General features: G+C 45.6%; 2 protein-coding genes across 4 annotated transcripts in view; one reads left to right on the top strand and one right to left on the bottom strand.

The window, feature by feature from the left end:
- Positions 1-9,006, top strand: part of grin3bb (glutamate receptor, ionotropic, N-methyl-D-aspartate 3Bb) — a 104,804-nt gene extending 95,798 nt beyond the window's left edge. Inside the window, exons 7-10 of the mRNA XM_029708386.1 lie at positions 640-791; positions 5,841-6,005; positions 6,680-6,750; positions 7,002-9,006. Of these exons, the coding sequence (XP_029564246.1) occupies positions 640-791; positions 5,841-6,005; positions 6,680-6,750; positions 7,002-7,653 (1,040 nt within the window). The 3' untranslated portion in view covers positions 7,654-9,006. The remainder of the gene's footprint in view (positions 1-639; positions 792-5,840; positions 6,006-6,679; positions 6,751-7,001) is intronic.
- A 90-nt stretch (positions 9,007-9,096) lies between these two features.
- Positions 9,097-21,736, bottom strand: part of tmem259 (transmembrane protein 259) — a 15,895-nt gene continuing 3,255 nt past the window's right edge. Inside the window, exons 2-11 of one of the 3 annotated variants that reach the window (XM_029706606.1) lie at positions 18,593-18,895; positions 16,873-16,984; positions 15,982-16,092; positions 14,537-14,659; positions 14,318-14,418; positions 13,910-13,967; positions 13,703-13,786; positions 13,458-13,590; positions 13,104-13,203; positions 9,097-12,472 (exon numbers count right to left, since the gene is read on the bottom strand). In XM_029706606.1, coding sequence (XP_029562466.1) covers positions 11,663-12,472; positions 13,104-13,203; positions 13,458-13,590; positions 13,703-13,786; positions 13,910-13,967; positions 14,318-14,418; positions 14,537-14,659; positions 15,982-16,092; positions 16,873-16,984; positions 18,593-18,895 — 1,935 coding nt within the window. In that variant the 3' untranslated portion in view covers positions 9,097-11,662. Of the gene's footprint in view, positions 12,473-13,103; positions 13,204-13,453; positions 13,591-13,702; positions 13,787-13,909; positions 13,968-14,317; positions 14,419-14,536; positions 14,660-15,981; positions 16,093-16,818; positions 16,985-18,592; positions 18,896-21,736 lie in introns of those variants that run through there. The other 2 variants (XM_029706605.1, XM_029706607.1) reach the window with 2 other exon arrangements.

Below are 21,736 nucleotides of genomic sequence, written 5' to 3'. Positions count from 1 at the left end.
GAAATCTTTAAAGCAGTTAGGGCATTTGAAGTGGAATGGTGTAAAAATGGATACCTCCAAAATAAAGTCTGTTAATTTAGCAGATGTGAGACGTCCTCGTCAGTGTTTCTATCCAGATTGCAAAGCTATGGGACTTGTGGTATAGAAGGGAACGCACCAAAACTTTAACATATTTACATGCTTACATTGTAAACATGTTGTTTACCTCCATAACCACCCTTTTACATTGTTCTTCATTTGTTTGCGTCTAACGATATCTTACCCTCGCCTATTGTGCCTACTTTAATGTAACAAATGGTTGAATGCTTCCTTCACAGGACTGTTCTCCTTTGTAAAAGAGAATTTTCATCTCAATGGGATCACCTGAACAAATAGAATTAAACCATAGAAATAATCAAATAATCTCATCTATGCTCTTAGAAAAGAAGGTGCTACCTAGAACCATAGTGGAGAACCCTCTGAAAATAACCTTTTTTTTATACAAAGTTCTACGTGGAACCCTTTTCACCACCAAAGTGTTCAACCCAGAACCAAAAATTGTTCTGCTATGGGGCCAAACGAAGAACCCTTTTTACTAAGCTTATAGTGCTATAAACTACAATACCCATTGTACTATGCTTTCTTTCTCCACCCCCCCAGGCTATGGAATAGGCCTACCGCAGAACTCCCCTCTGACCAACAACGTGTCAGAGTTCATCAGTCGCTACAAGTCAGACGGCTACATGGACATGCTGCACGACAAGTGGTACAAGGTGGTGCCCTGTGGGAAGAGGGTGTTCGCTGTCACCGAGGTGAGTGTCTGTCTGTGGCCTGGTCCCAGATCTGTTTGGCCTATCTTGTCAACTTCTATGGCCATCAAAATCAGCCTGGGCCCAGATCTGTTTGTGCAGACAGCACCAGCAGATCAGGTGCCAGGCTAGAGTGTGGCGCCCCCTGTAGGCACACCCCATTGGTTGCAGACAGTTGATGGATATTGGGTTTGGCCATTCTCATACATCTGGACATGTCAAACTGGATGTTTGGCTCTGTTCTAATATCCACACTAGCATACCACTTGAATGAAGCAATGTATTGGGCATGCATTCTAAGAGCTATGCAAGTCTGGATTGCAGACATTCTTCAGACGGTCTGGAATCCATCAGTGTCAGATGTTTAGGGAAAATATTGATTGCTAGATTCTGCCTCTGTGTGTGTGTCTATGATATCCTCTCAGGATTGTGTGTCATCCTAAAGTTATCCTTTAACCTCAAGCACTTAGCTAGTATAGTACTCCAACTCACACCATGAGATTAGAAGGTTGGGAGTTTGATCCCCAGCCGAGTCATACCAAAGACTGTAAAAATGGGACCCAATGCGTCTCTGCTTGGCACTTAGCATTAAGTAGATATATGGGGGTAAGCCCTGCGATAGACTAGAGTCCTGTTCAGGGGGTATACCTGTACATCAAGCTGCCTCACGCTACAGAAACAGGAGATAGGCTCTTGCTCCTATGAGCCGTTATGGCTTGCACAAGGCTACTTAGCCGTTCCGGATTGCTCAGCAAGGCTACTAACTTACTGAGCTGGTATAACTGCCCTGGCCCAATGGCTCTGTTAGTATAGACAAGTGTTTATATACATCATTGTCTGTTACTAACTACATAACTGGTTGTTTGAATCGTTTTACGCTAGTGTTATTATTCTTGCTGCCCTGTTACTGGGGCAACCATCTGGTCCCATCAGCATGACGATGTGGGCTGTTTACCTGTTGGTTCTCGCTCCCCAGACAGACAGCAGCTGAGGACTCTGGGATTGCTTTTCTAATGCCAACACCATATCAGCTCGCAGTGATTTGTGGTCTGCACAGACCCATTGAAGAGAGTGTGTGTGGAGAGAGAGGCTGTGTGTGTGTGTGTGTGTGTGTGTGTGCCTGTAGGTGTGCGTGTTCAGGATGGGGAAAACGGTGCTAGAGCGAGACAAGCAGTGATCCTAGCCATCTGTGCAGAAACATCAAAGCCATTCCTAGTCTTATCATTACCTAATTATCAAATTATCACCCGATTTAACTTTGGGGAGTGACTGAGGGATGGATGGTAGAACACGGATGTTTCCCACATGACAACGTCTACCGTTTGTCTCGACTGAGCTGCACACGACACGACTGACAATAACGTTTATTCTGTTAGCACCGCTGAGGAAAGATTTTTGGTTTATTGATTTGCCCCGGGCAACGTTCCTTTGAACTGTGATGTCATAAACTTTGAAGTCTTTTTTTTTGTCATCGTGTACCTGGCCATGTCGGCCCCTTAAAGATGCTCAAATTTAGAATTGGGAATGTAAAAATATACATTGGCAGACTGTAATTTTCAAGCTGCCTTGGATCAATGTGAGAAAATCAGAGGAGTGAATGCAGCACAAGTTTAAAAAAAACGCCCTATAAACCACACATCTAGGGTATATCTTTCAATTTCCTCTATATCCTTCGCAGTTTCATCTATATCTTTCACAGTTCTTTCACAGTCTAATTTACATCTTTCACAGTTTCATCTAAATCTTTCACAGTTTCGTCTTTCACAGTTTCATTTATATATTTTTCAGTTTGTGTTTCACTATTTTACTATAATTTGGAGGTCGAGAATTGCTGTGGTCCGCATTGAACAGATTATTCCTCATTTCCATTCCAAATCCTTCCCCTCACACGGATTCTGAGGGGAAAGGCTGAGGGACAGCGGAGTGGGGAGGGGAACAGGGGGAGATGAGCTACGGCTGCCCAGAAACAATATGACGGAGGATGGGCCCACTCTTAAACACATTCGACAGGCTAACACCATCCATACTCTGGCCTTAAGTTTTAATGGGATGAGTTATCCACCCTGCATACAAAACACGACTGGATCAGTGCGAGGGAGAGAGAAGGAAGGGGGAGAATGTAGAGTGGAGATGGAGAGGGAGAGAGAAGGATGGGAGAGGGGGGGTGACTGATGGATGGGGGAGAGCGAGTGAATGAAGTGGGTAAGAAGAAGAGGGGGCAAGAGGGAGAGAGCAAGAGGGGGGGGGGCACAGTGGTAGACTGGAAGGGAGAGAGAAAGAAAGGGAGCAGAGTGGTAGAGAGAGAAAATGAGAGAGGGAGCAGAGTGGCACGAGGCTGAGACTGGCAGCTCCCTTTCTTGGCCGAGTCCCAGAATGAAATGGGAGGAGGGACGGAGTGAAGGATGTCGGGAGGGAGGGGTGGAGGGAGAGATGGGGTGGGCCTTGACTGAACCCCTGGGGTTCACTGTGTCAGCACTTCGGAAACAAGCCTGCCATCGTCTACCCCTCCCTCCCTCCCACCTACATCCAAACCGCTACAGATAATATCAGAGAGAGAGGCAGGAGGTCTGCATTTGGTTTAGAAGATTTCCTCTGAAAAGTTCTCTCTCCTTTCGGAAAAGTGTCAAACAGTGTTAGACAATGCGGCTGCATAGACACTGAGTATACAAAACATTAAGAACACCTGCTCTTTCCATGACAGACTGCACAGGTGAATCCAGGTGAAAGCTATTATCCCTTATTGATGTCACTTGTTAAATCCATTTAAATCAGTGTAAATGAAGGGTAGGAGACAGGTTAAATTTGCGTATGTGCGGCATTCAGAGGATGAATGGACAAGACAAAAAATGAAGTGCCTTTGAACGGGGTATGGTAGAAGATGCCAGGCTCACCGGTTTGTGTCAAGAACTGCATCGCTGCTGGGTTTTTCACTCTCAACAGTTTCCAATGTGTATCAAGTATGGTCCACCATCCTAAGGACATCCAACCAACTTGACACAACTGTGGGAAGCATTGGAGTCAACAGGGGCCAACATCCCTGTGGAACGCTTTCGACACCTTGTGGAGTCCATGTCCCGACGAATTGAAGCTGTTATGAGGGCAAAAGTGGGTGCTACTCAATATTAGGAAGGTGTTCCTAATGTTTTGTACACTCAGTGTATACTGTATATATATATATACACAGCACATCCCCATCAACAAATGTTGTTAAACCTTAACACGCTAGATGTATTGTACAAGTATGCAGATGTACTGTACTATAAAACTATGGAGGTGCACTGTATTATACAACTACTGTAATGTATTGCTGTATGGGCTGGCAGGCAGGTCCACCATAAGGTGGATACTCAGACAGGGTGCTCACTGCTCACACTGTGCGTCTCAAGCACACACCGTCTCAAGCACACACCGTCTCAAGCACACACTGTCCTGACTAAAAGGCACTGCATGGTCAATCCGGCGTCTGCATTGGCCGTGCAGCCTTTACGGTGAAACGGCCTATGCGAAAGTCAGGGCATTCATACTTACACTTTTTCGGGGCAGCGCAGAGCTGTTGAGTAGAGCTGTTGAGATGGAAGTTGTCAAGGATGTGAGTTTGTGTTGATACAGGTCCTCCACATGGTTACAACATTTGGAAGGTGCTCGGCAATGTGGTACGGCTCCGCAATTGCGTCACACGGCGCCTCCGACCACATTTACAGATCAAGCATAAATTGGCTTTTAGGCTAAATGCCCTCTAAGCACTGCTGCAATTCAAAAAGGGCCTCTGCAGCCTCTACCACAGGGTAGAAACTAATCATACAGGGTAAAGTAGAGTAGAGTAGAAGTGTAGGCTTATAGAGATACAATGAGAACACAGTAGAATAAACTAGAACCAAATAGAATACCAGGAAATAGAATATTCCCGAAGGCAGCCCATGGCATGGAGGTTTAAAACATTCATGGGACAGAGATCAGGCATGTGTCACTCAGTGGGCTCACTGCTCGGGTTTCTAATGGGAACACAGCATCATCTATTTCAATTAGTGAAAGCTGGGATCCTCCTCTTTTTAATAGACGCCATCAAACTCTGATTTCACACGCGATTGCATAGCCTATAGAAATGTTACACAATGACTGGGTTTATAGGAACACAGTTCATTCCACACATCAAAAAGCTGTTTGATTTGATTTTCCATTGCATTCGCATTGACGTCAGAGTAATTAGAGGGACAATAGAGCGCTGAGTACCAGGCCATTAGCGACTTGATGGCCGTTAGCAGGTTTTGTCGGCTACCGTCGACCATCAGCACCATTCATTTACAGAGCGCAGTTCTGGAGTGAGTGGCCTACCCACTGGGCCCAGACGTCAATTCAACGTCTATTCCACGTTGGTTCAATGTCATTTTATTGAACTGATGTCGAAACAACATTGATTCAACGTCACAGTGTGTGCCCAGTGGGTAGGTACCGTGACCCAACGGTCATGTGGAATTTAACTCATGACCGCCGGTGTAGCGGTAATACGGTCATCGTAATAGCCCTAGCCACCAGGCTTTTTACATTCTGATTAGTTCTCCTACGCAGGACCCCTCCAGGCCACTCTAGGGGCCGACAGAAGCCTCCTCGTGTCAAAACTCTAGCTGGATATCTATGGACAATCTCTGTCTGAATCAAGATGAATAAACTACCCCTTAGAGGCAAAAACAGGGGGTGTCAGTGCAGAATAATATATATGCCATTTCGCTTTTATCCAAAGCGACTTAGTCATACTTGGATACATTTTATGTATGGCTGGCCCTGGGAATCAAACACAACCCTAGTGTTGCAAGCGCCATGCTCTACCCGACTGATCCATACAGGATCACTAAAGATTTGAGACCTGAAACTATGCTAAGTATCCATTCGATTGAGATCTAATGACAAGGTTCTCATTGGACCGATCAGCATCATTCCAAGGACCAGATCCGGTCCATGGACCGGAGGTTGACAATCAATTGACTATATTGTTAACCCCCTGTGTTACGCGTGTTAACCCTGTCCAAGTAACCCAACTGTCCCCTCCCCCTACAGACTCTCCAGATGGGCATTCGTCACTTCTCAGGGCTGTTTGTGCTGCTGTGTGTGGGCGTGGCCACGTCGCTGCTCACCCTGGCTGGGGAGCACGCCTTCTACCACATGGTGCTGCCCCGCATCCGACGACGACAAAAGTACAAGTACTGGCTCCACACCAGCCAGGTGAGATGGAGGGAGTGTGTGTGAACCAAAGGAGAGTTTGTGTGTGTGCGTTTGAATAGCAGCAAGTCTGTATCAATACAATATCCTTTCACAGTAAGCCAGTGCCTTGAGAACCTTCCTGTTCCTGCCTCAGTCTTCAGACTTTTTCATAGTTTCTTTCATTGGCCTTTTTAAAAACTGCTCTTTTTTACTTGAACAAAATGTGTGGCTCTCTCTGGCATGTTTTACGAACTCTATATCTAAAAGCACTTACACTTCACATATCCACTGTGAATTCAATATTAACAAACCATTATTGCTTGTAAAATGTTGTTTATGGTGTAGGTTTCTCATGCTCTTGGCTAGACTGTCATTGGGACTATATATCACCTTGGCTGTCATTTGAAAACATTAAGGCAACACCGCCATCTGCTGTTGACTTAGATAACCACCATTTTGGAAGCCCAGTCCAAGTTGAACATTAAAAGGACTGACATTTCAAATCTGCCTGGCTTAAGTACCCGGAGGTCTCTTAAGCTCCTTCCCCAATTGAGGATTATTAATGAGAGGGGAAAAGTAATTACAATTTCTAAGATGGTGTCAATTCTGCACGTTTTGAATAAAACAGTGTGGAGCTTTTCAACCCCCTGTATCCCTTGGCTGTCAGTGTAACTATAGCCCCATTTATTCTGCAGAAAATCCACCGAGCCCTGAACCAGACCTATGAGGACGTGAAGAAGAAGCAGGACACCAACACAGAGAAAAGGTGACAAAATGGCTGCCATTATGGAGACCTTAAAAAAAGTGCTTACTTTACCTTTCTTCCATGATGAGTGATCTGACAGGACATGGACAGGTAGAATCCATATGGCCCTTTTACCCATCAGCGGTAATGAGGAGGCAGTCATATTGCTGAGTTACAGATTCAAAGCGAGCTAACACACTACTAGGGCTTGATTTGACACCAGACCAGTGTCTTTCTTTCTTTACTGACACAAGCCTTTTATCTCCCAGTAGCTGCTGCATCCAGAAGAACCAGCACCCCCAGCCTCCCCCTGACACCCTTCTCTCCAAGGCATCGGCCAAGTGGAACAACGAGAACAGCAGGGACGCTGCAGCCGCTAAGGACAACAAGCGTGTCCACTTTAACCTGGAGACCCTCAACAGCCGCCGCCTGCTAGCCCGGGCCGTGACCAAGTCCGAAGGGGGGAGAGGGGGGGGAGGTATCCCCAGGGCTAACCAGGCAACACGTGTCTGCGCAAACGGAGGCTTCGGGACTTCCTTTGCCAACCTGGTGCTCTCCCTCCCCTCCTCCTCCTCTTCTTCATCCCTCCCTTCTTCATCTTCCTCCTTGGGCGTTCCTCCAAGGCCAGGGGAGCTACAAGAGCTACAGGAGAAGATCGACCTGATCCGGGATCAGCTAAGGACGGCTCTGGCCAGGAGGGCTGAGCTGCAGACTTCCCTGGCCAAGGAGAAGGCCGCCTGCTCTGCACCCATAGTGTCAGGAACGCCTCCCATGGTTTTAGCCGCAGCATCCCTCCCCACCTCCACCAAAACCACCTCGTCCCTCCCCTCCACCCGCTGTGCCACCACCATGACAGACCCTGTCCTCAAGGCCCTGCCCACAGTCCGCACAGCCCCCGCCAAACACACCAACGAGAAGAGGTGATGCCCCTCTGGTGTTTGGACACGGACCAATCAATGGTGTAGTAAGGGGTTAAAAGGAGAGGGGTTTGTTGAAAGCAGCTGGATTCCCTTGGTTTGGATGTATCCTTTTCCTGTGATCCTGATGCCGTAGCATGGCAGCTCTTTCCCTGGACACCAACCTTTCAACCTTTTGCTACTGGGTGAAAAATGAGAGCTTCTAGGGCATTGGGAATTCCTTGTGCTCTACGCTGCCCAACTGCCTCATATGGCTGGTAACATGCGTGCAACCTCAGGCCTACTTGAATACAGTATATCGTGCCAATGCGGTGGGGCTGGAGGTACCAGCACGCCCACCCATGCATCTGTTCTGTGAACTGAGCCATTAAAAACTTTGTAGCGCTCACTCCTCTCTTCTCCTCTGCCACAGGACCCGACTCCCGCGGAGGAATCAGGAGCGGTGCGTCGTATGTTTTATTTCCTTTGAGATCCGAATGGATATTGTTCACTGGCCTTGATTGACATGTTTTTCAAGAATAAAAGTCCGATGAAAGTGTTGGTTGTGACGAAGGTTGAAATGTGAATCCTTGTATTGTGTACTTTGTGTGGTCTGTATTTTTACCTTTCGGTACTGAGTGGGAAATTTCAGTGATTTCAGTGATAGAATAACAGGTATTAGGCATGTTTGATGTCTGGCAGTGTATAGAGAGCAATAGTAATGGCGTCTTTTTGTAGGCTACTAAGTCCACCATGGTTGGTTGGCAAAAAGCCTACGGGAAAATTGAGTTTTTTTTGGATAAACGGCAAAAATAAGGTCTGTGGTACACGCAGGCTTAGATCTTTTACGGTTTGTTCTATGAGAATCTTCACCAGCTAACGTCACTGAGAATTGAAGAATTTATGCAATAAAATAAAAATTAGCACACAAAACGTCACGTTAACTGACTCAGAACAAAACATCAGCCCAAAGATGTTCTAAGCCTGCGTTAACCTTATTTTCAACATTTATCCCAAAACCCTATTCTTTCCCCAAAGGAATGGCTGAATGAACCAGGAGGTAACTCATTTCTGGTTTTTAGGACTACAAGCTGGCGAGCTCTATTACACATTAACTCTAAACATGTATTCACTTTTAAACAAGTAAACAGGGTGTCATTTCTCCTTTCTGATATAGGATCCTTTTGTCAATCAGGGGGTTCCCCATGAACATGATCCAAATATGGATGTGACATGACATCCATGTGACAGGATTTGAAATATGTCAACATACAATACCCAGGAAGTTCCTATTTTATGTGACCAATAAAATTGTATTTGATTTTACAAGGGAGGTCTCCTGACCTCAGTGGGACTTCCTGGATAAATAAAAAGGTAAAAAATATATTATATTGTGGTGGACAACATACTTTGTGTCTAGGATTTCCATGACCAATACTAGGACACACAAACAGAAATAACCACACCGACGGCATTTTGTGCAAAGAATGCTTCTACTGCACTTGGTTTACTGAACAGTTAAATACATTTGAATGAGAGGAATCTAGTCCATCACAGATCGAAGGATTCGTTTATCATTGTCTAAAATTAACTACAAATGGATAGCAACTGTTGCAAGGCTACAATCATCCCGCTTTCTCTCACAGAACGGAATATAGGCACAGATAAAGAAACTGATCAGAAAACCTCATTGATGGAACATTTTTTCTTCTCTCTTAGCGGTAAAAGCTTCCCCTAGAATGAACTCAGACTTCTCTTTAAAAAGGACTTGTCATATTGCACAATTTGGACAACCTTCTCATCCCATAACCACGTCCTCTGTCCTGCCCGTTGCATAGCCTTGACTACATCTCCACCCAACTCACTGAGCAGAAATTATTCTAACCCCTCGTGTCTCAATAGAACTCGAACAATGATATTCTGCGAAATGTCCCTTGATTATCGCCATTCTGTTGAAATATAACCCATTTTCCTCTGATATGGGGCCAACAAGGGCAATCTCAACTTGCACTAATCTCTCATTCGGAATCATATAAAGTATCATTCAAAAATAAAAGCTCTCTGGTCAGGAGATCGTTCTCAGTTCAAACAGCTGAGGACCAAGCCGTCGACGACACCTGTCAATGACTACTGTTCATTCCCTGACAGTGTCTACGTCTATAGAGTTACAATGTCAAAACCTCTCGACTTGTGTTATACCCTGTTCCATGTTAGTACCGTGGTCAGCTAGTTCCAGAAAAAGGGGAAGCATGATGCATGTTAGGTCCATCTGATTACAGGAGAAAAATAAATTGTCTTTAGACCCTAGCAAATACACCGAGCATCACAGTAGCATTTTACAAGCCAGTTATTTAGTCTCCCGTGAGCTATGGAATAGAGCAGTGGCCACAACAGTCGTGGAAGGTTTTTTTTTAACATTCTGCAGTTTTATCATAATCTCCTGAAAGTTTTGAAACAAGAACATTGATGAAAGATGAAATATTAATTCTAAATATATTTTTCTACAAAATTAAATGCCCCCCAGGGTCCAATATATGCCTTATCGTCACAACTATCCAGTTGGGCAGCTGAATGGTAGATCTCAATGACAAATGTAATGGAGATGGGTTGGCTGGGTACAATGGCTTTACCCTAAAGCTGTTCAACATCGCCTGGTATTGTCTTGTGCCAGTCTGGGGCAACGATTTGTGTGTTTGAGCTTGGAGTGGGCCTCAGTCAGCTGATGCCATGAACCAGAAAACTTCCTTGTGATGAAGCGCATTTCTTTTTTACAGTCACACGCTCCTCTTTTGGAATACGGTCTAAGGTGCCATGGGGACAAATATTGACTTAAATCATCTTGTTTGAAGACCATGAAACGGGTGTTTAAGGCAATGGTTGAGCCTTCAGGTTGATTCTGTTTAATTTGCACATGACTAGTGAAGCGATTCTAATGTGAAAGACAAACACAAAACATGGTGATGAGAGAATTGGTTGGCTAGCAGTACACAGAAAAGCTCCCAGGGGCGGACCAATGACGCAGTTTCACTCAAAAGGGGTTAAGATGAGAGAAACCGCAACGATGGCCACTCTTCTTCAGCTCAAGATGTACGGGGAGCAACTGCCAATCGTCGTAAAAGAAGCAGACGGGGGTGGGGGGGATTTGAACAAGAGCAAGCAGGTCTACTTAACACCCCGAAGAGTGGATGAAAACTCAATTTCCCATGATGCTCCACTCAGGGATACCGCTAACTTGTGGAGCCAGTTGCCAGTTACGACTACAACCTCCAAACTGGAGGAGTTGAGCGCCTGTGAAAAAGTGGTGCGTGACTAAGTATCTACACAAACCACAGCAACATTACTAGCCTACAGTTCTGAAAGAAAAATGACCAACTCAGACACTAGAGCAACTCAGAAAAGCAGGGTTGTATTCGTATTTTCTTTTTCTGGGTTTCGAGGACCAGATGGAATGAATGACTAGGATAAGAGTATGTGTTGCAGCCTTGTGATGACTGGTATGGTAGTCCACTGTGCTCTCAAAAAGAAAACGCATAGAGTACACTGCCATTTCCAAAGCCCGTCGAGACACCTAACCAACAGAAACATCCTTTAAGGAATTGTACATCAACGCAATAGGATTGCCGCCCCTCTATTTTACAAATCAATTTCAATCATTAACAAACAAAAAAAATCACATGGCAAAATGTCATGGTAGCCTTTCACGAACAATTCCACACCTTTGCAGCAAAGTTGGTGCATCTCACACATAATTTGAGCGAAAACTCTGCGACGGATGGAAAAAGTCACTGTCCCACTAAGGATGGGGAGACTAAAAGCAAAACAAAACATTTCCGTAGCAGAGATCCTAGAGGAGAGTGGATGGGGGGGGGGCTTCTCTTAGCTTTCCATCCCTCTCTTCTCCTTGGTGTCATAAGAATGAGATTACAGTAATATAGCCACGGCGGCCATTTTGCGGTGTTGGAAGAGGAATTGAGGGTGGAGAAGACATGTTGCCTCTGCATGTGGGAGCATACGTAAGTGAGTTGGAGTAGGGGGGCTCAGGACGGAGTGGGGCTGGAGGGTTCCTCTGTCTTGGGCTCCCAGTCTGTGGGGCTTTGCCCAGGGCTTTCTGGCTCCCCAGCCCCTGCCCTACTGCAGTCTGTGTGTGGAGGAGGAGAAGGAGGAAGAAGGAAAGGACTGACACTAGAGAGGCTAGTCTCTGCTTCCTGAAGTCCTCCCATTGAAGGAGAGGGAGGAAGAGGTGGGCCTGAGCCCGCTGCACTGCTGCTGCAGGCCCCTATGGTTTTGATTTCCACTGCAACCAAGCTGGGATTGGGGCCATCTGTGCCCTCTCCTCCTCCACCCCCACCACTTCCCCCCATTCGAATCTCCGCCACCAGGCTGAGGCCCGCCTCAGAAACCATGACCCCCCCCACCTCTCCGGCCTCCCCCAGCGACCCCCCTTCTGTGCTCTCCAGCTGGGGAGCCAAGGAGGAGGACAGGGCTTCCGTGATGATGGCCGCCGTCTCCGCCATCCAGTCCAGCTCCGTCGTCATCGTCAACTCTTCCCGGGCCCCTTCTAACGTAGCGCTGCTGGCCAGGCTGTTAGACTGGGTCGCTGTACCTTGGGCCTGGGCCGCCTGTGGCTCATCTGGCAGTCGGACCTGGCCGTTGGCTGCCCCTCCCCGGGCTGGAGCTGCTCCTCCAGCTGCAGCTGCTGCGGTGGTGTTGTTGTTAAGGTTGTCCTGCAAGGCCGTCTGGTTTCCCCCCTGGCCCGCCTGCTGGTTCTGCAGCAGCATCTCCTGGATGCGGATCTGCTGCAGGATGGCCGGAAGCTCGTAATGGTGGAAGAAGTAGATCATGGAGTGCTAGGGATGGAGGGATGAAGAAGAGAGGTATATAGGGGTTAAAATACGTCTGTTTTTAAGTAATGGGGTTAGAAACTGGACCTGGAGAGGCTGGAAGGGTTACAAACTCCAACAAGAGCTGTGGCTGGCATGACTTCAGGTGTCTGATCTCAAATCACAGGCGAATCGTTACATTGGCTAAAATGTAGCCTAGGGTGCTAATCTCTTTGGGACAGCCACTAGCATGAGGGCTGAAACATTAGCATCATGCACAGTCGCTACTACAGAGAAATTGATTTATTCAGGAAATTAGTTTAAAATTGGGTTTAAAAACCCACTCTAACCCAATATGACTTTCATTGCTATTTACTCAAACAAATACAGTTCTATGTTCTTAGATTACAGTAACATTTAATGAATAATAAGCCGGTATAACAGCACAATAACATGATAAAGCACTTTCCAGCTCAGTGTGTAGACCCCTTGAAACAAATGCAAAGCCTCTAGTGTTTCCTATTCAAAACGCTGGAGGCGTGTGTGGGCTAGTACACTAGTTTGGGAGTGTCTTTTCTCTAGTTTATTTAAAAAATGTCCACAATTTAATGACATTTTTTTCATCCAACCCTTCCTTTCCTTCCCTGCCGTGTCTCACCTGTATGAAGAGCCAGGAGGTGACCAGAGCCAGGCTGCTGTACTGGCCGTTGAAGCGGTAGTGGTAGGCGTAGAACGCAAAGTGATACAGATAGAAGAACCTGCGGGAGAGACAGAGACAACCTCCTTAGAGAGTAGCTGAAAAATACCAGCATCACACTGGACTGACTTGACTGTGGAATGGAAGGACTGCCTGGAACTGGAGAGACAAAGTGATCAGTTGTTTGCTGAAGTCAAAGAAATGCGCCAAATAGTTCCCTTCTCGTCAACCCATCCCCATTTTATGAGATATTGGAGGGTATGCACGGCTTCCCTCAGCCAATGGCATTTGCTGGTGTTGGCGTGTTGGACTCACCTCAGCCAATGCCGTTTGCTGGTGTTGGTGTGGCAGCAGATGGCATCGTACTGGTCGGCTAGCCACACGATGAGGATGATGTAGAAGGCGGTGGTGGTGTCGTTGAAGAACTCCGACATGATGGCTTCCATACCTGGGAAATAGGGAACGTTTCTTCTTAACCACTGTTCATTCGTAAATAAAATAATTTAAAAAAACAAGACCCAGCTTGTTGCATGGTGGCTCAAACGACGAGACACTCTTACCCACGAGAGCCAGGATGACGGTGAGCAGAGGGGCTGCTGGGAAGGCGATGGTCATGTTCATTTCCAACATCTGCAGCAGATCCACTGGTGAGACGGAAAGGGTCAAAGGTGAGAGAGTTCGCCGTAGGGTCAAAGAGACGTGCGGCACGGAGTGTGTCTTTCAAGGCTGCTAGAGGGGTCTGTGTGTGTGTGTGTGTGTGTTCTCACCGATGAAGACGAAGATCTGATGGTGGGAGTAGCGCAGCAGCATAGACACTGACAGGGTCTGCAGATACAGAGGAAAACAAAAATGAAACTTTCAATGGAATGCCTCGTTCTTACTTTTCACCTCCCCCCTTTTAATTTTTTTTTTTTAAGAGGCATAGCACATTTCTGTGGAAACAGACAAAAGCTTATCTTACGTTTCTTCTTTACATGAGAAACCCAGAGAGCGTGTAGTTAGCACCAGCTAATTTATCATAAAAATGTATTGTTTGGTGAAACTTTAGATAAGGAACCCAAATAAAGGCTTCTCATGGGCTAAATTGAACACTTGGGATGTTTTAACACGTAGGATTTTGAACACTTGGGATTTTGAACACTTTTGACAAATGGTGTGTGGAGACTGATACTTACGAATATTACCATGATGACAAAGGCAGCCAGGTAGGAGGTGCGGGCCATCCACATGCTGACAAATCGGTAGTGTTCCCCTGACACCACGTTCCTGAGGAAGCCTATTCACACACACAGAGCACCGATCAGACACGCACTCACACACAGTTTTGCATACCACCAAGGAAAGACACATACAGGAGAAACAGACACAGACCTCCACCCTTAACTACCGTGTACCTTTATTCTCCTCGTTCTCGGCCAGGGCCTTGACGCTGGACATCAGAATGTCATCGTAGCCCAGGAACTCATCCAGGAGGAAGCGGCTGAAGCCGTCCCCAAAGCACTGGTCCTTCATGGGGTCTGCACGTGCGCACACACACACACACGCGCAGGATTAGGATACGAAGCCTCACACAGACAGCACCTCCTGTCCTCAGAACACTGCGTCTGTGCTAATTCTACCAGGCTTTTTAGTGTGCCTGAGTACGATGTTGAGTGATGTGTTTTGCTGGCGATACTTTGATTGCGATTGTCTTTAAAGCTCTGGATAAGAGTGTCTGCTAAAATTCTAATGTGAAAGTTAGCCGTGGGCGCGAAACAAAGGGTGGTCTGAGAGCGCTTTCAGCTTTGAGTTTCGTTAAGATGACTGCTTAATAAAGCACCATTGCGTTGGCCAATATGATCTATGGCCCAAATACTAAAATATTTCAAAATAAAAGTCAGCAGCTAGCTAGCTCCTGTCCATCTTAGCCACCAGAGGTTGAGTACACCAGCTGCCGCTGCTCATCGGTAACTACTGATCTCTAACCAGCTGCCGCTGCTCATCGGTAACTACTGATCTAACCAGCTACCGCTGCTCATCGGTAACTACTGATCTAACCAGCTGCCGCTGCTCATCGGTAACTACTGATCTAACCAGCTACCGCTGCTCATCGGTAACTACTGATCTAACCAGCTACCGCTGCTCATCGGTAACTACTGATCTAACCAGCTACCGCTGCTCATCGGTAACTACTGATCTAACCAGCTACCGCTGCTCATCGGTAACTACTGATCTAACCAGCTACCGCTGCTCATCGGTAACTACTGATCTAACCAGCTACCGCTGCTCATCGGTAACTACTGATCTAACCAGCTGCCGCTGCTCATCGGTAACTACTGATCTAACCAGCTGCCGCTGCTCATCGGTAACTACTGATCTAACCAGCTACCGCTGCTCATCGGTAACTACTGATCTAACCAGCTACCGCTGCTCATCGGTAACTACTGATCTAACCAGCTACCGCTGCTCATCGGTAACTACTGATCTAACCAGCTGCCGCTGCTCATCGGTAACTACTGATCTAACCAGCTGCCGCTGTTCATCGGTAACTACTGATCTAACCAACTACTGCTGCTCTTTGGCAAGCTAACTTGCAAGTCAGTGGTCATAGTTCCTATCACTTTAGCAACATTAGTTCCTATCACTGTTTATGACACATGCTATGGCATGCTTTTGAGTGTTTCTAGTAGGCTTTATGACAGAGCTTACCCAGATATGAATATGTATGACACCTGATATGTATGTCATGTTTATTTATGAGTTTAGACAGGTTTAATAACACCGCTCATCTAGCTAAGACCCTTCATGACATCTGCGATCATGCTTATGACAGTGTTAAGTTGGCTTTATAACCACTTACCCAGCGTGACGACCATGACGGGGATGTTGAGGCGTTGCCGGGTGGTCTGGGACAAGCGGAGGAAGCCGTACTCCAGAGAGTACTCAACTATGTACTCCTCCTGAGGCCACACTGACGACACACACACAGAGAGAAACACACAGGTAAGCAGTGCAGCTTACCACACCAACAAAGAACACACACACAGCAACCCACCAACCCGACATCACACACACACTTGCATTAGAACTCATATTTAAACTAGTTAGAGCCCACCTAAAATGGCAAAACATTGACAGAAACACATTGCCAAGACTTAATTAAAAGCAAATTACAGAAAGGAGTCAGACTTACAGCAATAAAACACAAAACATGCATACATAGCACATAAAAAATGTTATGCAAAGGCCATTTAGAATTGTTAAAGCCAATGCAAGGGCACACAGACACGACACAAACAGGGCCTAAACTAAAGTCTGGAGCCTGGCTCTCGACTGCTTCTGCTGGAGCGAGCTGCAAAAGGTCAGCTCAACACAGTCTTCGTCTTGGCACAGCCAGGGCCCACTGCAGGAAATACGTTGGCATCATGGCCACACAGTCAGATTCAAACAGTCTGATCCATCACAACAACAGCTACAGGAAGTCGTTGAGGTGGCAGAAGACAAGGGAACACATTTTTGGAATGGAATCATGGCAGAAAGGGGGTGACCAAGGACAAGAAGATGCCCGGAAGGGAGCTAGCTTGCAGGAAGAGGGGAGGAGGAAGAAAGGAACGGTGAGAGGAGAGGATTGAGGATTCTCACTCACTAGGGGTGTAGACAGGTAGGTAGGGTTGGGTGAGCGGGGGGTTGAGTTTACCTGCTCGTGTTAGCATCTCAATCTCGGAGACTGTCTCCCTCAGCGGCTGCATACCTTTAGTGGGCGACTGGCTGAAGGAGAGGTCCTGGCTGTCGTTGAGGCCCCCTCCCCCAAGGCCGATGCCGCTCAGCGAGGGCTTCAGCCGCGGCTCGATGTCTAGCTCAAACTGACAGCGAGAGAGGAGAAAAAGACTGAGTATTCAGACCCCCCGACTTTTTGCTAATTGTTGTTTTTTTACAGCCTGAATTTAAAATGGATTAAATTGAGATGTGTCACTGTCCTACACACAATACCCCATAATGTCAAAGTAGAAATATGTTTAAACATTTTTTAAATTAATAAAAATTGAAAAACTGAAATGTCTTGAGTCAATAAAGTCAACCTCAGTTATGGCAAGCCTAAATAAGTTGTATGGACTCATTCTATGTGCAATAAGTCTTCACCGTGATTTTTTTAATGACTACCTCATCTCTGTATCCCACACATACAGATAATTGTAAGGTCCCTCAGTCGAGCAGTGAATTTCAAACACAGATTCAACCACAAAGACCAGGGAGGTTTCCCAATGCCTCGTAAAGAAGGGCACCTATTGGTAGAAGGGTAAAAATTCAAAAGCAGGCATTGAATATCCCTTTGAGCATGGTGAAGTTATTAATTACACTTTGGATGGTGTATCAATACACCCAGGCACTACAAAGATACACGCGTCCTTTCTAACTCAGTTGCCAGAGAGGAAGGAAACCGCTCAGGGATTTCGTTAAAGTTAAATGGATGTGATAGGATAAAACTGAGGATGGATCAACAACATTGTAGTTACTCCACAATATGAACCTAAATGACGGAGTGAAAAGGAGGAAGCCTGTACAGAATACAAATATTCCAAAACATACATCCTGTTTGCAATAAGGCACTAAAGTAAAACTGCAAAAAATGTGGACAATTTTTTTTACTTTATGTCCTGAACACATGTCTTACATTTAGGGCAAATCCATCATATCACTCAGTACCACTTCATATTTTCAAGCATGACGGTGGCTGCATCATGTTATGGGTATGTTTGTCATCAGCAAGGACGAGGTTGTTTTTTTAGGATAAAAAGCAATGGAATCGAGCTAAGCACAGGAAAACTCCTAGAGGAAAACCTGGTTCAGTCTGCTTTCCAACAGACACTGGGAGACAAATTCACCTTTCAGCAGGACAATAACCTAAAACACATGGCCAAACACACTAGAGTTGCTTACTAAGATGACATTGAGTGGCCTAGTTTAGTTGACTTAAATCAGTTTGAAAATCTATGGCCAGACTTGAAAATGGCTGTCTAGCAATGATCAACAACCAACTTGACAGAGCTTGAAGAATTTTAAAAATAAATGTGCAAATATTGTACAATCCAGGTGTGCAAAGCACTTAGAGACTTACCAAGAAAGACTCATAGCTGTAATCACTACCAAAGGTGATTCTAACATGTATTGAAAATAAAATATAGAAATATCTCATTTACTTAAGTATTCACACCTGAGTCAATACATTTGGGATAGTGTGTGTAGATGGGTGAGAAAAACAAATGTAATCAATTTTGAATTCAGGCTGTAACACAAAATGTGGAATAATACTTTCTGAAAGCACTGTGTGAACAATGGAAGGTCATTGTATGGTCATTATTCTGAACAGGGGCACGCGGTAGCAGGATCATTGGTGTCTCTGCATTTAGCCTTCCTCTCAAGCCCCCATCCCTGCTTCCCTCCCTCCCTCCCTCTCTCTCTCTCACCCTCACCTGCACAGAGCTGTTGTCAAACATCTCCAGGGTCATCTCCTCCTCGTCATCCTCCTCCTCGTGGTGCAGCGCGGCCAGGCCCAGCCCTCCTCCTCCCTCTCCCTCTGGTTCCTTGACCAGGCCCTGGAAGCCGTCCGTGTCGTAGAACTGCAGGAAGATGGGCGCACGCGACGAGTTGCGCTGGATCTCCACACGCAGGATGCCGTCACGCGGCCACTTCTCCCGCACGTGCTCAAGGCAGTTGATGGGCGAGCGGGAGAAGGCGATGTGGATGTAGGCCAGGATGAAGAGCACAAACAGGGCCTGGTAGAGGTAAAGACAGGTAGAGCGAGAGAGGGTGGAGGGCGTTAAACTCTGGCAGATTGTCTAGGGCGATATTGGGATTTACAGATGTTTAATGTGGGGGGGAATCAATACAGTTACATATCGCAATATTATATAGATACTTTGATAGGTAGTCTTAGTCGGCTTTACCTGCGCCCAAAGTCTGGTATTTTTAATTTTATAGCTTGTTTTCCATCTTTTTTTAAAGTGAGCAAACATGTTTTCAACTCATTTTCTCTTGCTCTTGTCATCTCTGAAGCAGACATATAGTGAGCAACATGTTTGGAATATCGAATCGCAATACATATAGGATCATGGGAATCGCAATATGTATCGTATCGGCACCTAAGAATTATGATGATATCGTATTGTGAGGTCACTGGCAATGCCCTAGTTTAAGGGACACATGTGGGATACATTTTTGTATGTTTCCCCTCCTGCAACACTGATACTGTTAATGACAACCACATTGACAGAAACAAAAGATAGTTCACATACATACAAGGTTTGAGGAGTAGCAGAAAGAGATCCTGTCAGGATCAGGGTCAATTGCTTTTCAAAATGTTCCCCCCCCCAACCCTGAATCCTATACATCAAATGGTGGAGAAATAGCCTAACTCGGTCCTGGGGCTTCCCCTGGGTGCACATTTTGGTTGTTGCACAAGCACTACACAGCTGATTCAAATGGCCAACTCATCATCAAGTTTTGATTATTTGAATCAGCTGTGTACCCAGGGGGGGCCCCCAGGACCAAGTTTGGGAAACCCTGGCCTAAATGACCGTCACAGAGGATGCTTAGTGAAGGTGCCCACTACAAAAGGTGCAGTAGGATAGATTCCTACAGAGAGCAGTCAGCTGAGGAACGTGAGGTGCTAGAGAGCCTGGTCTATTTAGAATGATCCTCTTCATCAGGAAGCCAACACTCAGAACATCAAAAATATGCCTGTGTCCAAAGCTAAAGTGTCAGTGACAACAGAGACAGATAGGGGACGTGACATTTTGTTTCCCATCCCAACGAGTTATGGCAGGCAGGTGCCTCTGAAACTGGCTGTCCATCTCTCTCCCCCCTTCTCTCTGCATCAGAGCGTCGCTCTTCTCTCCTGCCTGGTGACAGACTCAGGCAGGCGGATTCCCACTGTCAGTTAGCTTGTGTGGAGGCCTGGTACACAATGTACACACACACGGAGCGCCAAGTCTAGGTCCAAAAGGCTTCTTAACAGCTTCTACCTCCAAGCCATAAGACTCTTGAACAATTAATCAAATGGCTACCTGGACTATTTGATTGTCCCCACCCCCCATTTTTACACTGCTGCTACTGTTTATTATCCATGCCTAGTCACTTTACCTCTACCTACATGTACATATTACCTCAATTATTTAGACTAACCGGTGCCCCCTCACATTGACTCTGTACCGGAACCCCCTGTACATAGCCTCGCTACTGTTATTTTATTGTTGATCCTTAAATATTTATGTTTTTTTTTTTATATACACATCTTAAATGTTGGTATGGGGGCAGTATTTTCACGTTCGGATGAAAAGCGCGCCCAGAGTAAACTGCCTGCTACTCGGGCCAAGAGTCAAATATTTGCATATTATTAGTAGATTTGGATAGAAAACCCTGTAGTTTCTAAAACTGTTTGAATGATGTCTGTGAGTATAACAGAACTCAAATAGCAGGAAAAAAACTGAGAAAAACCCAACCAGAAAGTGGGAAATCTGAGGTTTGTAGTTTTTCAAGTGATTGCCTATCCAAACTACAGTGTCTGTGGGGTCATTTTGCACTTCCTAAGGCTTCCACTAGATGTCAACAGTCTTTAGAACCTTGTTTCATGCTTCTACTGTTACTGGGGAGAGAATAAGAGCTCACTTAACAAGTGGACTGCTTGATGCCAATGAGTTGTTTACTGCGCAGTCACACAGGCGCGCCGTTCCTTCTTTTTCCTTTGTATTGAATACGCTGTTGTCCGGTTGGAATATTATCGAATATTTATGATAAAAAGACCTTAAGGATTGATTGTGAACATCATTTGACATGTTTCTACGAACGGTAATGGAACTTTTTGACTTTTTGTCTTGGGTTTTGCGCTCGCGCATTTTGCCTTTGGATAGTGATCTGAGCGCGCGAACAAAAGGAGGTATTTGGACATAAATATGGAGTTTATCGAACAAAACAAACATTTCTTGTGGAAGTGGGAGTCCTTGGAGTGCATTCCGACAAAGATCAGCAAAGGTAAGTGAAAATGTACAATACTATTTCTGAGTTTTGTTGACTCCAGAACTTGGCGGGTAACTGTATAGCTTGCTTTGATGGCTGAGCTCTGTACTCAGAATATTGAACAATGTGCTTTCGCCGTAAAGATGTTTTGAAATCTGACACAGCGGTTGCATTAAGGAGAAGTGTATCTATAATTCTTTCAATAACTGTTGTAAATTTTTTCAATGTTTATGAGTATTTTTGTAAATTGATGTGCTCATTCACCGGAAGTTTTGGAGGCAATACATTTTCTGAACATCACGCGCCAATGTAAAATGGGGTTTTTGTTGATATAAATATGAACTTTATCGAACAAAACACACATGTATTGTGTAACATTGAGTCCTGGGAGTGTCATCTGATGAAGATCATCAACGGTTAGTGATTAATTTTAGCTGCATTTCTGGTTTTTGTGATGCCTCTCCTTGCTTGGAAAATGGCTGTGTGGTTTTTCTAGTCAAGGTGATGTCCTAACATAATCTAATGTTATGCTTTCGCCGTAAAGCCTTTTTGAAATCGGACAATGTGGTTGGATTAACTAGAAGTTTATCTTTAAAATGGTG

Source organism: Salmo trutta, chromosome 22 (genome assembly GCF_901001165.1).
Source record: "Salmo trutta chromosome 22, fSalTru1.1, whole genome shotgun sequence".
Classification (NCBI taxonomy): Eukaryota; Metazoa; Chordata; class Actinopteri; order Salmoniformes; family Salmonidae; genus Salmo; species Salmo trutta.
Note: the sequence above shows the minus strand (reverse complement) of the source record. Positions and strands in the feature narration are given on the sequence as shown.